The 13,554-nt window shown below is 49.0% G+C and overlaps 1 protein-coding gene and 1 pseudogene across 3 annotated transcripts in view; one reads left to right on the top strand and one right to left on the bottom strand.

The window, feature by feature from the left end:
• Positions 1-13,554, top strand: part of GPT (glutamic--pyruvic transaminase) — a 51,422-nt gene that overhangs the window by 15,056 nt on the left and 22,812 nt on the right. For all 3 annotated transcript variants that reach the window (XM_061607157.1, XM_061607156.1, XM_061607155.1), the window contains one exon: positions 5,450-5,618. In XM_061607157.1, coding sequence (XP_061463141.1) covers positions 5,481-5,618 — 138 coding nt within the window. In that variant the 5' untranslated portion in view covers positions 5,450-5,480. The remainder of the gene's footprint in view (positions 1-5,449; positions 5,619-13,554) is intronic.
• LOC133375749 (5S ribosomal RNA) lies at positions 13,070-13,188 on the bottom strand (annotated as a pseudogene).

Raw genomic sequence — 13,554 nt, forward strand, 5'->3', positions numbered from 1 at the left:
TTTTGAGGAATGAGTGGGTAATTCCTTTCCATTTTGATTGTAATAGAACTAAGAGTAATCTTATTATTTTTGTGGTGTAATTGTAACGTTTCCAGCATTACTGTTGGGCATTACTTGGGGTGGGGAGCAGGGGAAGTCTTCTGCTCCTCTGATTTGTGGCTGAAAATCATGTGCCTCAAACTGGGCTTCTGTGCAGCCTCGCTCTTCCCTCATGCTCTGTGGGTGGGTAGGAGGCGACGAGGGAGGAGGTGGAGAGTGAGACAGGGTGGAGTGGAGAAAACAATTGTTTTAAAAAATGGATGGTGGTGGTGAAGAATGGAGTGGAGGGAAAAAGGAGCCAGAGGGCAAGAACATGGATAAAGGAGGAGAAGGAGGCAGCAGCAGAATGGAGATAAAGAACTGTTGATGACAACGTGTGTGTGTGTTTGTGTGTGTGTGTGTGTTTGCACTTGGCACAGAAAGTGGCCTCCACTACCCTCTCTGGCTACTGTGCTGCATTTGCAGTATTTTAACTTTTTTGCATCTCGGGAAAATGTTTGCTTTGGTGAGTGTCCCTTAGTTGGTGGCAGGGCAGGGTCTTGGAGGTGGTTAAATAAGAGAGATTATGCTTCCTGGCAGAGTGGGGGGGTTGCACTTGGTTTGACGTGCAAAGATCTGAGTAGTGGCCTCAGCCTCCCTCCCCACCTCCCTTACCAGCTGAGAGACCATCATCGCTATCTTATGGATAAAAAGAATTATTCTACTACCTCTGTATCTGTGTGTTTATTTTTAACGTTTTAGGCTACTTAGATGTGCAGCAGCCAAGGCCAGCACCTTGTAGGTATTTTTTAAAATAGTAACTGAAATGTAATTGTAGTGATTACCTTTGAGGAAAGTAAAGTAATCAGCTACTTTCAAAGCAATTATAATTGTAACAGTAATTACTACTTTTGGGGGCCATGTAATTGTAACTATAATTTATTACTTTTAAAAAGTAACCTTCCAAGCTCTGGGCCTGCCCAGCCTTTGCTTGAGGGATGGAAACACTGCACACCCCCTCCCCAATGCAGAGTTGTTGCTGACGCTGAGCAGATGGGCACCGGGTTGGCCACTGTGAGAACAGGATGCTGGACTAGATGGGCCACTGGCCTGATCCCAGAGCTTGGAAAAGTTACTTTTTTGATCCAGTGGCCAATGTGGCTGGGGCTGATGGGAGTTGTAGTTTAAAAAAGTAACTTTTCCAAGCTCTGCCTGATCCAGCAGGCTCTGCTTATGTTCTTAAGTTAGATCTTCTAACCAATTCCCCAAATACTTAAACTGAGCCTTCTCCTCAATGGAGAGAGTGTTGAACTATTCCCCACCTGCCCATTCCACATAAACCAGCCACCATAGAGGAAGGTGGCCGTCTTGCACGGAGGCCTCCAGAGTGGATTGGGCCCTGGGTGCTCAGGGAGATCTACAGCTGTTCCACGCCTGCCTGCTGCCTCCGGCGCTCCCACTCTCTGGGTCCATTCATACCCACGGCAGGTGGCTTTGGGAAAACCTGTTGCTCAGGTTCACTGCTGAGCCGGATTGTTTGCAGGGTGCTGATTGCAGCCCTGATTAAGCTTAGCATAGAATTTCCTGGGCCCTTCCTGGACTTGGACTCCTTACGGCTTGTTCTGCTGAGTGAGTCACTCCCTCCTTTTCCCTTCCCCAGGCCAGTGGGTTGCTTGGTGGGTTTATTTCCCTGGAGACCTCTTTCTGCAACCAAACGAGCCACTTTCACCTCTGTAGTTCCTTTTCAACCAGGTCTATTATGCTGGCATGCATGTTCATAGCCATTTAAAACAAGTGCTTCTGAAATTGTATCCATGCACAAATGTGGGCATATATATTTCTAGAATTGCAACTTTCTCAGTGTCTGATATTATTTCCACAGTTGTGGCTGAACATTGTTTTATGTGTCAGTCACAATGCATTGTAAGTGGGCATTGTAAGTGTGAGTGGCTGTGGCTTTGTATCTGTGCATGTAAATTGTAGTCACACTGACATAATCTCTATAAATGCACATTGCATATGTGACACAGTGACATCGACAGAACCCACCAGTGGCTCACCAGCAACCACATGCTTGTAGGTAGCGATGCTTCTCCTAAGGACAGATTCATACAACTGTGTTTGACGCAATGATGTCATCAGAAACTGGGCACGGAGGAAGCTCATTTCTACCAAAGTGGCTCCAGATTCTTCGTATTTTGCCAGAGGAATTGGCATGGTCCTGCATTCATTCTGATTTGCTTGAGGGGTGTTGACCCGTCTTCCCTTTAATCATTCGTTCATCCCACACTTCGGAATGCATTTGCCTGTCACTTTCCAAACTGCAAAAAAATCTGGTTGTTTTTTTTACTTTAAAGTTGTTTTGTTGTGCTAGGGTCGGGGTGACAGAGCCCTTTAATTCACTTTAAATGTGCAAACCTAACATTCTGGTATGTGAACTCAGTCACTTCCACTAAATACTCTGGAGGTTCCCTGGTCTTTATTGAGGATTCGTTCTGATTTCTTTATGAGGCAGTTATAATGAACATTCATCCTTGTTGCATGGATTTACACATCTTCCTGTTAGTCATTTGTTCATCCCGCATATTTCAATGCATTTCCCTGTCACTTTCTAAACTGGAAAAGCATGATTATTTTTAAAAGAGGATTTGTTGTTCTGGTGTGACAGAGTGCTCTAATCCACTTTAAAGGTGCACACCTAAAGTTTGTTTGTTTGTTTATTAATTATTTGGTTTCTATCCCATCCTTCCTCCTAGCAGGAGCCCAGGGCTGCAAACAAAAGCACTAAAACACTTTAAAACATCATAGAAACAGACTTTAAAATAGATTAAAACAAAACACCTTTAAAAACATTTTTTAAAAAGCTTTCAAGACATCTTTTTTTAAAAAAAAGGTTAAAAGCATATTGTTTTTTTTAAAAAAAAGTTTTAAAAACATATTAAAAAGCAGTTCCAACACAGATGCAGACTGAGATAAGGTCTCAACTTAAAAAGCTTGTTGGAAGAGGAAGGACTTCAATAGGTGCCAAAAAGATAACAGAGATTGCACCTGTCGAATATTAAGGGGAGGGAATTCCAAAGGGTAGGTGCAGCCACACTAAAGGTCCATTTCCTATGTTTATTTTATTTATTTATTTATTTATTACATTGGTATACCGCCCCATAGCCGAAGGTCTCTGGGCGGTTTACAATTAAAACATTAAAAACAAATATACAAATTTAAAAACACATTTTTAAAAAACAGTTTAAAAACACAATTTAAATGTTGTACAGAACAGACCTCCTGATAAGATGGTATCTGCGGGAGGCCCTCACCTTCAAAGCGCAGTGATTGACTGGGTACATAAGGGGTAAGACGGTCTTTCAGGTATCCTGGTCCCAAAACCAGGACCAAAACTAGAACCTTGAACTTGGCCCGGTAGCAAATGGGCAGCCAGTGCAATTCTTTCAGCAGCGGGGTGACATGTTGGCAATACCCTGCCCCAGTGAGCAGTTGCACCGCCGCGTTTTGCACCAGCTGCAGCTTCCGGACCAACTTCAAGGGCAGCCCCACATAGAGCGCACTACAGTAATCCAGCCTGGAGGTTACCAAAGTTCTGATACGCGCTCCTGCAAAATGCTGACAGCCTGGAGGCACCCTTTCTGCAGCTTTGAAATGAAAGGGGAAAGTGTGAGATGAATTAATCATTCATGAGATGAGCCAATGATTACTGGGAAGGCATGTAAAAGCCCCACCAGCAAATCAGGGCGAATGCTCATTGTCCTACAACCGTCCTGCAAATAAACCAGAATGAAAGCTCAATAAAGAACAGAGGATCCTAGGAAGCGGCCTTATGCCCAGTCAGACCATTGGTCCATCTAGTGCAGTGGTGCCTGCACTGACTGGCAGTGGCTCTCCAGGGTTCCAGGCAGGGGACGTTCCCAGCCCTGCCTGGAGATGCTGCCGCCCTTGGGATTGCACCTGGGGCCTTCTGCCTGCAAAGCAGGGGCTCTCACGCTGAGCAAGGCCCTCCCCCAAAGACTGGACATAGTCTGACCACCGTGCAAACTGCGCAAGCAAATCAGGATGAATGCTGAACAGAAAGAAGGTCCCTCTAGCTCTGTATTGTTGACACTGACAGGCAGCAGCTTTGGGGTGTTTCAAAATGTAAATGTAAATGTACTGCCTTCAAGTCGATCCCGACTTATGGCGACCCTATGAAGAGGGTTTTCACGAGGCTGAGAGGCAGTGACTGGCCCAAGGTCACCCAGGGAGCTTCATGGCTGTGTGGGGATTTGAACCCTCGTAGTCCAACACCTTAACCACTACACCACGCAAGAGACTTTCCCCAGCCCTGCTTGGAGATGCGATGAGGAACTGAACGTGGGACCTTTTGCACCCTTTTGCGTCCAAAGCTGATGCTTTGCCCCTGAGCCGCTGTGGCCCTTTCCCCAGTGACACAGCAGCATCTGGGGCAGAGAGGTGCCACTGTCCCCCCCCCACAGGTCTGGCCGTCAGCTTTACCCCAAACCAGTCCTTTGGGGTGGGGTCCCGTATCCCACCTCTTGCCGTCACGGATGCTTTTTCCTGGACCTGCCACCCGTTACAGAGCTTGGAAAAATTACTTTTTTGAACTACAACTCCCATTGGCCCAATCCAGTGGCCATGGTGTCTGGGGCTGATGGGAGTTGTAGTTCAAAAAAGTAACTTTTCCAAGCTCTGCATGGCTCTGTGGCCAGCACTAATGCAAATGATGGGGACCCCCTTCTGCTCCCCAAGAGCCACCCCGAGGATTCCCTCTCCCTCCGTCTCTCCGCCTCTATCCCTCACGGGCAGCTTGCCCAGGCGAGGCCAGTGAAAGACTCGGTGGGAGGCGAGATGGCCAGTCCCTTTCGGTGGCTGTCCACAATGTGGCTCTTTCTTCCAGCCCGGAGTCTCCTCCCTCCTCCTGCCTGGCATTAAAAGGAGCTGCTCCTTCCCCTCCCTGCCCTTGTGGGAAGGAACCAGCCGCCTCTCTCCCTGCCTGGTAGCCGGTAGGTGCCCTTCTCCCCTGGTGTGGCTGGGCAGGCAGCTGTGCAACTGGTCCCCAGTTGCAGAGGAGGGGGAAGGGGACTGCTGGAGCCTGCCCCCCTCCCCTCTCCTTTCCTTGACAGTTTAAAGGCAGCTTCAGCCTTGTGCACTTTTTGCCAGCTTGGGAATGTAGAGACCTTTGCCACCTGCCCAGCTCCTGCCCCACCCCTGCCCAGCGCAGTATCTCCGTCTCCGCCAGGACTTTAATCCCAGCAGCTGAAGCAATTGAGGCCAATGTCCCCGTGAAGACAATGGCAAGGCCGGGGATTGCGAAGGCTGTCCTGGGGTGCAGCCTCCCCGGTGCCAGGTCCGGGGCGTGCCTACAGTTGATGGAGTCACCCTTGCGTCCTTTGCTCAGCCCTGCACCCCTCTTGCTTTGCAGGGCCCTTTGCCAGCGGGCAAGTCAGCCAGGGATGGCGGAGAACGGGCTGCTGCGGCGGGAGAGGGTGCTGACTCTGGAGTCCCTGAACCCCTCCATCAAGAAGGTGGAGTATGCCGTGCGGGGGCCCATCGTCACCCGAGCCATCCAGCTGGAGAAGGAGCTTCAGCAGGTAAGAGAGCAATGTGCCCATCACCGGGGCGTCAGGCCAGAGAAGCATCCCACCACTGGTGAGGCTCTTGTCTTACCTTTAGTTGGGGCTTCAGGCAATTGCATTGTTCATTTATCCGTGTGCAATGTTTCTAGGCTATCTTTTATTCAAAATGTTTGCCTGGCTGTTAATGATAGCGAAAAGTGCAAGGACAAACCCAGTAGAAGCATTCTAATGCCATGATTTAAAAGCTACACAAAGCAACCAAAAGAAAATAGTGTTTCTGTCTGCATTTGGATGAAGTTGGGATTCTAATCCGTTTGCTATTTACTCCAGATGAACTGATATGTACTTATTCATTTATTGGTCACCTGTATCAAAATGTGCAAAGTGGCTTCACAGAAACTACATCCTTGAATGACACACAGGTGATACACCACCAGGCAAAATATTTTTTAACAGCCACTATGGAATAGTAAAGCGGGAATATACAAAGCCAGAATCCTCTTAAGAAATCACTGAAGACTTTTCAGTAGATCCTAAAGACATTTCCAGGTTGCAGAGTGCTTTCTTGATCAAAACCAACAGCTTGAATTGCATCCCGAAACAGACAGCTGGCCATTTCAGACCGTTTGGAAGGGGGCATGCCCCCAAAGGGGTGGGGGTGGGGGGGGTAATAGCTGCAGCTTCCAGTCTGGAAGGGGAGCCTACAGTAGGCATCATGGTTGCACAAACACAGCCTATGCTCGTGAGAGCCCTCTGGTCCAGAAAAGCCCAGAGCCCACAGGCGGAACTGGTACACTCTCTCTCTCACACACTTGTTCCCTGGTTTCTGATGAGTTGGTTTTTTAGTGCTTGATGATGATGGCTGGCAGCTGTTAAAGCCACTGTGGTGGCCGCTGGCACCTGCTGAGGCCATCTCCTGAGCCACAGGCTGGTTGTTGGAGCCCTGCCAAGCCCAGAGGGTGGATGCCTGAAAAATTCTGGCAGGCCTGTGAGTTTCAGCCGGGCTTCCAAAGCCCCTCTGCCCTCCAGCCAGAGCTTGGAAAAGTTACTTTTTTTGAACTACAATTCCCATCAGCTCCAGCCAGCATGGCCACTGGATTGGGCTGATGGGGGTTGTAGTTCAAAAAAAGTAACTTTTCCAAGCTCAGCCTCCAGCTGTCTTACTCTAGCCTTCCCATTTGCCCCAGCTTGCACATGGTCTAAGGGCATGATTTTAGCTTCCTGTGCGAGAAGGCCTGGGTATGAATCCTGGACAAGCCCCGGTGAGTGGGGAGAAGCAGCTCAAGACCCTGGAGAGCCGCTGCCCTTCAGAACTGGCAGTATTGGGTTGGATGGACTGAGGCTCTGGCTCAGGATAAGAGAGCTTCCGATGCTCCTACCTTGGAACAAACCTTGCCTCTGAGGGGTATGCCAGTCCTGCGGGTGGCCCTGGAGCAGTCATGGCTCAGTTCACACATGCAAGCCATCGCTTGATGCTGCCATCATTAGGACAAGAGCATGCATGTTGTGGAAAGGCTGGGCAGCCACTTTCTGGCCGCGGACACCTGTGGACACTCTGGCGCCGGAGCACCCCCTCGTCTGGCAGTGCTGCTTTGCATGAGGGAGGGAGACTCCGTCCGCGATGGCAGCTCTGCCTCATCCAGACAACTGGGCTTCCCCCTTTCTCATGAACACTTCCATCTTCTCTGGATTTGGCTCCCTCTTTGTCCAGGAGGCGGTAAATGGACAGAGATGTGTTAGGGGAGGCAGGAGAAGGTGGAACGAAAGGCAGAAAGCAGGCTGTGCTTGGTGGGTGGGGCTGAAGGGGTGGGGCCACTGGCAGCTGGTGGCTCTGATGTCAGCGGGGCAGTGCAATCCGCTCCAGGTTTTAGTCCGAACGTTCAAGGGGCTGTCAAGAGTGATAGCACTCTTCAAGTACATGAAAGGTTGCCACACAGAGGAGGGCTGGGATCTCTTCTCGATCGTTCCAGAGTGCAGGACACGGAATAATGGGCTCAAGTTGCAGGAAGTCAGATTTCGGCTGGACATCAGAAAAAACCTCCTAACTGTTAAAGCCATATGACAATGGAACCAATGACCTAGAGAGGTAGTGGGCTCTCCGACACTGGAGGCAGTCTAGAGGCAGCTGGACAGCCATGTCGGAAATGCTTTGATTTGGATTCCTGCCTTGAGCAGGGGGTTGGACTTGATGGCCTTATAGGCCCCTTCCAACTCTACTATTCTATGATTCATCACCAGTCTCCAATGGATAGGGATAAACAACAGTTGAAGCAATAGTGTAGTGGTAAATTCAGAAGTGCCAGGTCCCTTCACGATAGTCACACCACACCCCCTCACAGCCACTCTTCCTTCTAAGATTATGCAATACAATTAGCTTTCAGTCCCTTACTTTGTTTGGAGTACTTTCCTTTAGTGATGCATTGCAAAGATCAGTGCAGATCTCCGTGTGTTGCATTTCAGCTAGATCTACTAATTTTTGTGCATGTACCTGGGCATATGTAGTAAGATGTAAGGTAAGGAACTTCCTTTGCTGAGTTTACCTTCCTGGTTGCCGTACTAAAGGAAGTATGTTAGCTACTGAGAAGAGTCTTCTCAGTGGCTGATTTATCAGCTTTAACTCCAGCTCCAATTACCAGGAAAGGACACTGAAAACATAGGGATCCTGCTGGGACCCTGGTCCCCAAAATAGTAAGGGGTGTAAGACTCCCTGGCACCCTGGATGACTACACCTCTGAGTTCAAGTCCACACAGAAGGTCAGAGATGGACAAGAAAGGGTTGCCTCCTGCAGGGAGCTGCTTTCCCCGCAAGGTTTCCAGGCCTGGACCCTGAAACGTGTATGTGTGTGTATGTGTGTGTCTGTGTGTGTGAGGGAGAGAAAGAGAGAGAGAGAGATCTTTTTCTTTTCAGGTTGCATAGAAGGGAGAACTCCACTGCCTTCTCCTATTGCTGCTGCTCCATGGGGGGAAAAGCCACCAACTCTGGGCAACTCTTTGAAGTAGAGGGATCCCCCTTGGGGCTGGGAACCCTTCCAGCCTTCCTTAGCGCTGGTGCTATGCTCATGGTCCTAAAAACCCAATATAAAATTAGGGCTGGATTTGTGTGGAGTCTGGTTGTTGCAGCTTCACGGTGTGTGTGTGTGTGTGGGGGGGCAGCCCTCCCCAAAGGAAAACACCCCCACTTTTTGCTATGAAATAACAATCCCTCCTTGTCTCTTGGCACGTGCAGAGAGAATCTGGGGGCCCTGCTGTGCGTATGGCTGTTGTTGCTTAATATAGCCCCATCTATGTACATGACACTCTATACAGCTCTCTGCCCCAAGGGAGTTACAGTCTAGAAGGAACACAATAGAGGAAAGGGGGGGATGGAGGGAGGGGCACTCCCTTTGAAGGGGGCAGGCATTGTGCCCCTGGTCCTGTGCCTCCTGGAAGACTGCCAAAGTGGGGCATTTTTCTTAGTGGATGAAACTACAGCCTTAGGAGAGCCCTTTTTTAAAACGCATGCCATAAGCTTCCCTGGTACCACCTGCCTGCTTGCGAGGGAGAGGGGCATTGAAGCATCGCCAAATAAGAGGAAATGTGTCACCATAAACACAGACGTGAAAGGGGACACAGATTTGTATAAAATGGATATGTGTTATTTATTTATTTATTGCATTTATATACCGACCCATAGCCAAAGCTCTGTGGGCAGTTTACAACAATTAAAAACATTAAAAACAAATATACAATTTTTTTAAAAAAAACATTTTTAAAAAGACATTTAAAAACACATGCTAAAATGCCTGGGAGAAGAGGAAAGTCTTGACCTGGCGCCAAAAAGGCAACAGTGTTGGCGCCAGGCACACCTCATTAGGAGGATCATTCCATAATTTGGGGGCCACCACTGAGAAGGCCCTCTCCCTTGTTGCCAGACTCCCAGCTTCCCTCGCAGTAGGCACCCAGAGGAGGGCCTTGGATGTGGAGCATAGTGTACGGGTGGGTTCGTATTGGGAGAGGCATTCCATCAGGTATTGTGGTCCCAAGCCGTGTAAGGCTTTATAGGTTAAAACCAGCACCTTGAATCAAGCTCGGAAACATACAGGCAGCCAATGCAAGTGGGCCAGAATCGGTTTTATATGTTTGGACCGTCTGGTCCCTGTCACCAATCTGGCTGCTGCATTTTGCACAAGCTGCAGTTTCCGAACTGTCTTCAAAGGCAGCCCCACATAGAGCACATTGTAGTAATCTAACTTGGAGATTAAAACTATAGGTACAAATTTAGAAATAATTGCTCTAATTTAAACAGGAATACAAGGCATCTTACTTTAGTGAGGAAGAGTGACTTGCTGGTTTCCTGCTCAGTCTGCTGTCCAGGTGCTGCTAGCTGGAGGGGCGACTTCAAATACTCTCCCCCCCCCCCACTGGGCTGTGAGCGGTCCCAAAGTGGCTCCGTGTAGCTTTTCTGCCTCTGCCAGAACACGAGAACTTGGAGCCCCCCGACGACTTGGCAGGCTGCAGATTCAGGACAGGCAAAAGGCAGGGGACCATTTAGGGAATTGGCTGCCACAAATGTGGGGGGTGCTCATCACAACCCCAAAAGAGCTGAAGGGCTCCAGGTTGGATGAGGTGGGACTACAGGCATTCCTGATCTGTCGGTGGCTACTAGCCACGATGGCTACCTGGAAACTCTGGATTCAGAGTCAGGATTTAGGGAAGGTAGTGGCCAAGCTCCCTATTGTGTATGGAGGTTTGGGAGACCTCTGGCCTGATAGTGTAGGCAATACTGAGTCACATGGGGGGGCACGCGTGCGCACCCACACACACACAGCTGGGACAGGCTGGCTTTCACGTCCCCTTTGATGTGCCATGACTGTGTTGGCCGGACCCCAGAAGGGGGCTATTGTCCAGCTGCCATAGCAACCTGCACGGTGCGTGACTCTGAATGGGGGATCTCGGTCTTCCTCTTGGCTCCTCCACACACCCCCTTGCAGGGGAGGCACAAAGGGGGCAAGGCGGGTGAGGAGGGGGCTGCGGTTCCTCAGCCCCTGGGAGGCCTCCTTGCTCTGCACCCGGCCCTCCCAATACTCTGGAGGAGCCTTTTCTGGTCTTGGAGAGGAAAACTGTGGGATGGGGGAAGCAACTGCTTTCTGTCAGCCGGGTGGGGTGGGGTCTCTCCTTGGCATGGCACAGCATGACTTGCCCCAGTGGAGACCCCGTCTCCCCACACAACAATCTTGGTTACACTGACTGGGGAGGAGAGTTGGATTTGGAGGACTCCCAAACATTTAAGGATTGCACAACAAGCAGATATTCAACAGATGAGACCTTCCCTGTCACTTCACTGCTTTTTAGTGTCAGGAAAAATGGCACTAGCTGAATTTCTGCCTGTCATTAGAATGGCCTCCTGCTTTACAGAAGAAAGTCACTGATTTGATGAAAACATCCTTTATTAATTTATTTCAAATGTATAACCTGGCCTTCTTCCCTAAAGGAGCCCAAGGCAGATCACAGTAATAAAATTATATAAAAACAATTTAAAACTGTGACATATTGGAGACAGCAATCAAAGCGAGAAGCACTGTGCAATCTTCAAAAACTCTTGGCCTAAAGCTGAATAAATTGTTAAAAAGCCTTTTCACATGTCCTGAGTGGAGAGGAGGCCGTCTGATTCCTCTTAGCAAGAAGTTCCATATTTGATGGGCTGCCCTGTCCAAGCTTGGTTTAAAGATAAAGAACCCAAAGAAGGGAGATGAGGGGTGGGGTGGGGTGCTTGAAGTTGCCCATCCACAGTAAACCCAGGCTAGCAGCTGTACAGGTCACCTTGTCACAGCCTTCCTTGCTGTGATGCTTTCTTTGTATTGCATTTGAATCACAGTAAATCTTTCTTAATTTGCATCTTGTTATGTGCCTTCAAGTCGACTACGACTTATGGTGACCCTATGAATCGGTGACCTCCAAGAGCATCTGTCATGAACCACCCTGTTCAGATCTTGTACGTTCAGGTCTGTGGCTTCCTTCATGGAATCAATCCATCTCTTGTTTGGCCTTCCTCTTTTTCTACTTCCTTCTGTTTTTCCCAGCGTTATTGTCTTTTCTAGTGAATCATGTCTTCTCATTATGTGTCCAAAGTATGATAACCTCTGTTTCACCATTTTAGCTTCTAATGATAGTTCTGGTTTAAATTGTTCTGACACCCAATTATTTGGCTTTTTTGCCGTCCATGGTATTCGCAAAGCTCTCCTCCAACATCACATTTCAGATGATTTGATTTTTCTCTTACCCACTTTTTTCACTGTCCAACTCTCACATCCATACATAGAGATCGGGAATACCATGGTCTGAATGATCCTGACTTTAGTGTTCGGTGATACATCTTTTCATTTGAGGACCTTTTCTAGTTCTCTCACAGCTGCCCTCCCCAGTCCTAGCCTTCTTCTGATTTCTTGACTATTGTCTCCATTTTGGTTAATGACTGTGCCGAGGTATTGATAATCTTGACAAGTTCAATGTCCTCATTGTCAACTTTAAAGTTACATAAATCTTCTGTTGTCATTCCTTTAGTCTTTTTGACATTCGTCCTGCTTTTGTGCTTTCCTCTTTAACATTCATCAGCATTCGTTTAAAATCAAATTGCATTCAAATCAAATCACATTGCATTTGAATCAAAGTAAATCTTTCTTAATTTGCATCTAGAGCTATACATTAGCATATGCAAACTTTATGTAAATCTGCACCTTTCCCTGCTCCCTTTATAAAAAAAGCAAGATGTGCAAGTGACCACTCTTATCTGTCACACAGGAGGTGTGAAATGGGGAGTGGGGAGCCTCTTTGGCCCCCCAGGTATTGCTGGGCTCCTGTCAGCCCCAGCCAGCAAGGCCCATGCTCAGGGACGACAGGGGCTGGAGTCCAGCAGCGCTGGGAGGGCCCCCACAGGCTCCTCATCCTGATGCTAAAAGCACGTAAACACCCAAAAAAGACCTACCAGCAAAGAAGACGAAGAAGAAAAGGTGTGTCGAGAAGACGGCGGAGCCGGTCCAGAAGGGGAAAGACCTCTTGGCCAGGCTGAGGTCCACATTCTGCTCCCAGCAGTAGAAAAAAAGAGTGTGTTTCAGGGCAGCCTTCGTCAACTGGGCGCCCTCCAGATGTTTTAGACAACAGCTGCCATCAGCCCCAGCCAGCACAGTAGCGATGGGCGCTGTCGTCCAACACATCTGGAAGACGCCAGGCTGAAGAAGACTGGCCTCATAAACGGATTCCTGAAATGGGTGAAAGCATTTCACTCGTGCCTTTCCAGGGCTCTCGGGCCATCCAGTCATCTCCTAGTGGCTCCTGGGATGGAGTTCTTTCCTCAGCGGATGCATGTTGTTGTTGTTATAAGCCTTCCAAGTCGATTGCGACTTATGGCAACCCTATGCATCTTTTTTGGATGTATTGGCAGGGTTTTCATGCTAAGAGGTATCAGAGGTGGTTTACATTGCCTTCCTCTAAGCCTACGGCGCCTGGTATTCCCAGGCGGTCTCCCATCCAAGTACTAACCAGGCCTGACCCTGCTTAGCTTCCCAGATCAGACGAGATCCGGCTTGTTCAGGGTACTATGGCCGTAGGCGGACGCATGCTACCCCCCCTAAAAGGACAACTTCATGGCAGAGGAGGACAATCATCCATGGACAGCAGCCGTGATAGCTCAGTGTACCTCCATCGTCACTGCAGGGCAGATGCCTGGGATCCTATTTGGGTAGGCCAGCCTTTGCCAACCCGGTGCCCTCCAGATGATTTGGACTGCAACTCCCTTCAGCCCCAGCCAACACGACTGATGGGAGTTATAGTCCAACTCATCTGGAGGGCACCAGGTTAGCCAAAGTCTGTTGCAGGGGGAGGCTGGCAATGCTACTGGGGTGCTGAGCCCCTGGCTGGCTCCCCCCCTGCAGGATCTTCTTTCTGCTTCTTGGTGGGGTCAGCATTCGGTGTTGAT

The sequence above is a fragment of the Rhineura floridana genome, chromosome 1, assembly GCF_030035675.1.
Source record: "Rhineura floridana isolate rRhiFlo1 chromosome 1, rRhiFlo1.hap2, whole genome shotgun sequence".
Classification (NCBI taxonomy): Eukaryota; Metazoa; Chordata; class Lepidosauria; order Squamata; family Rhineuridae; genus Rhineura; species Rhineura floridana.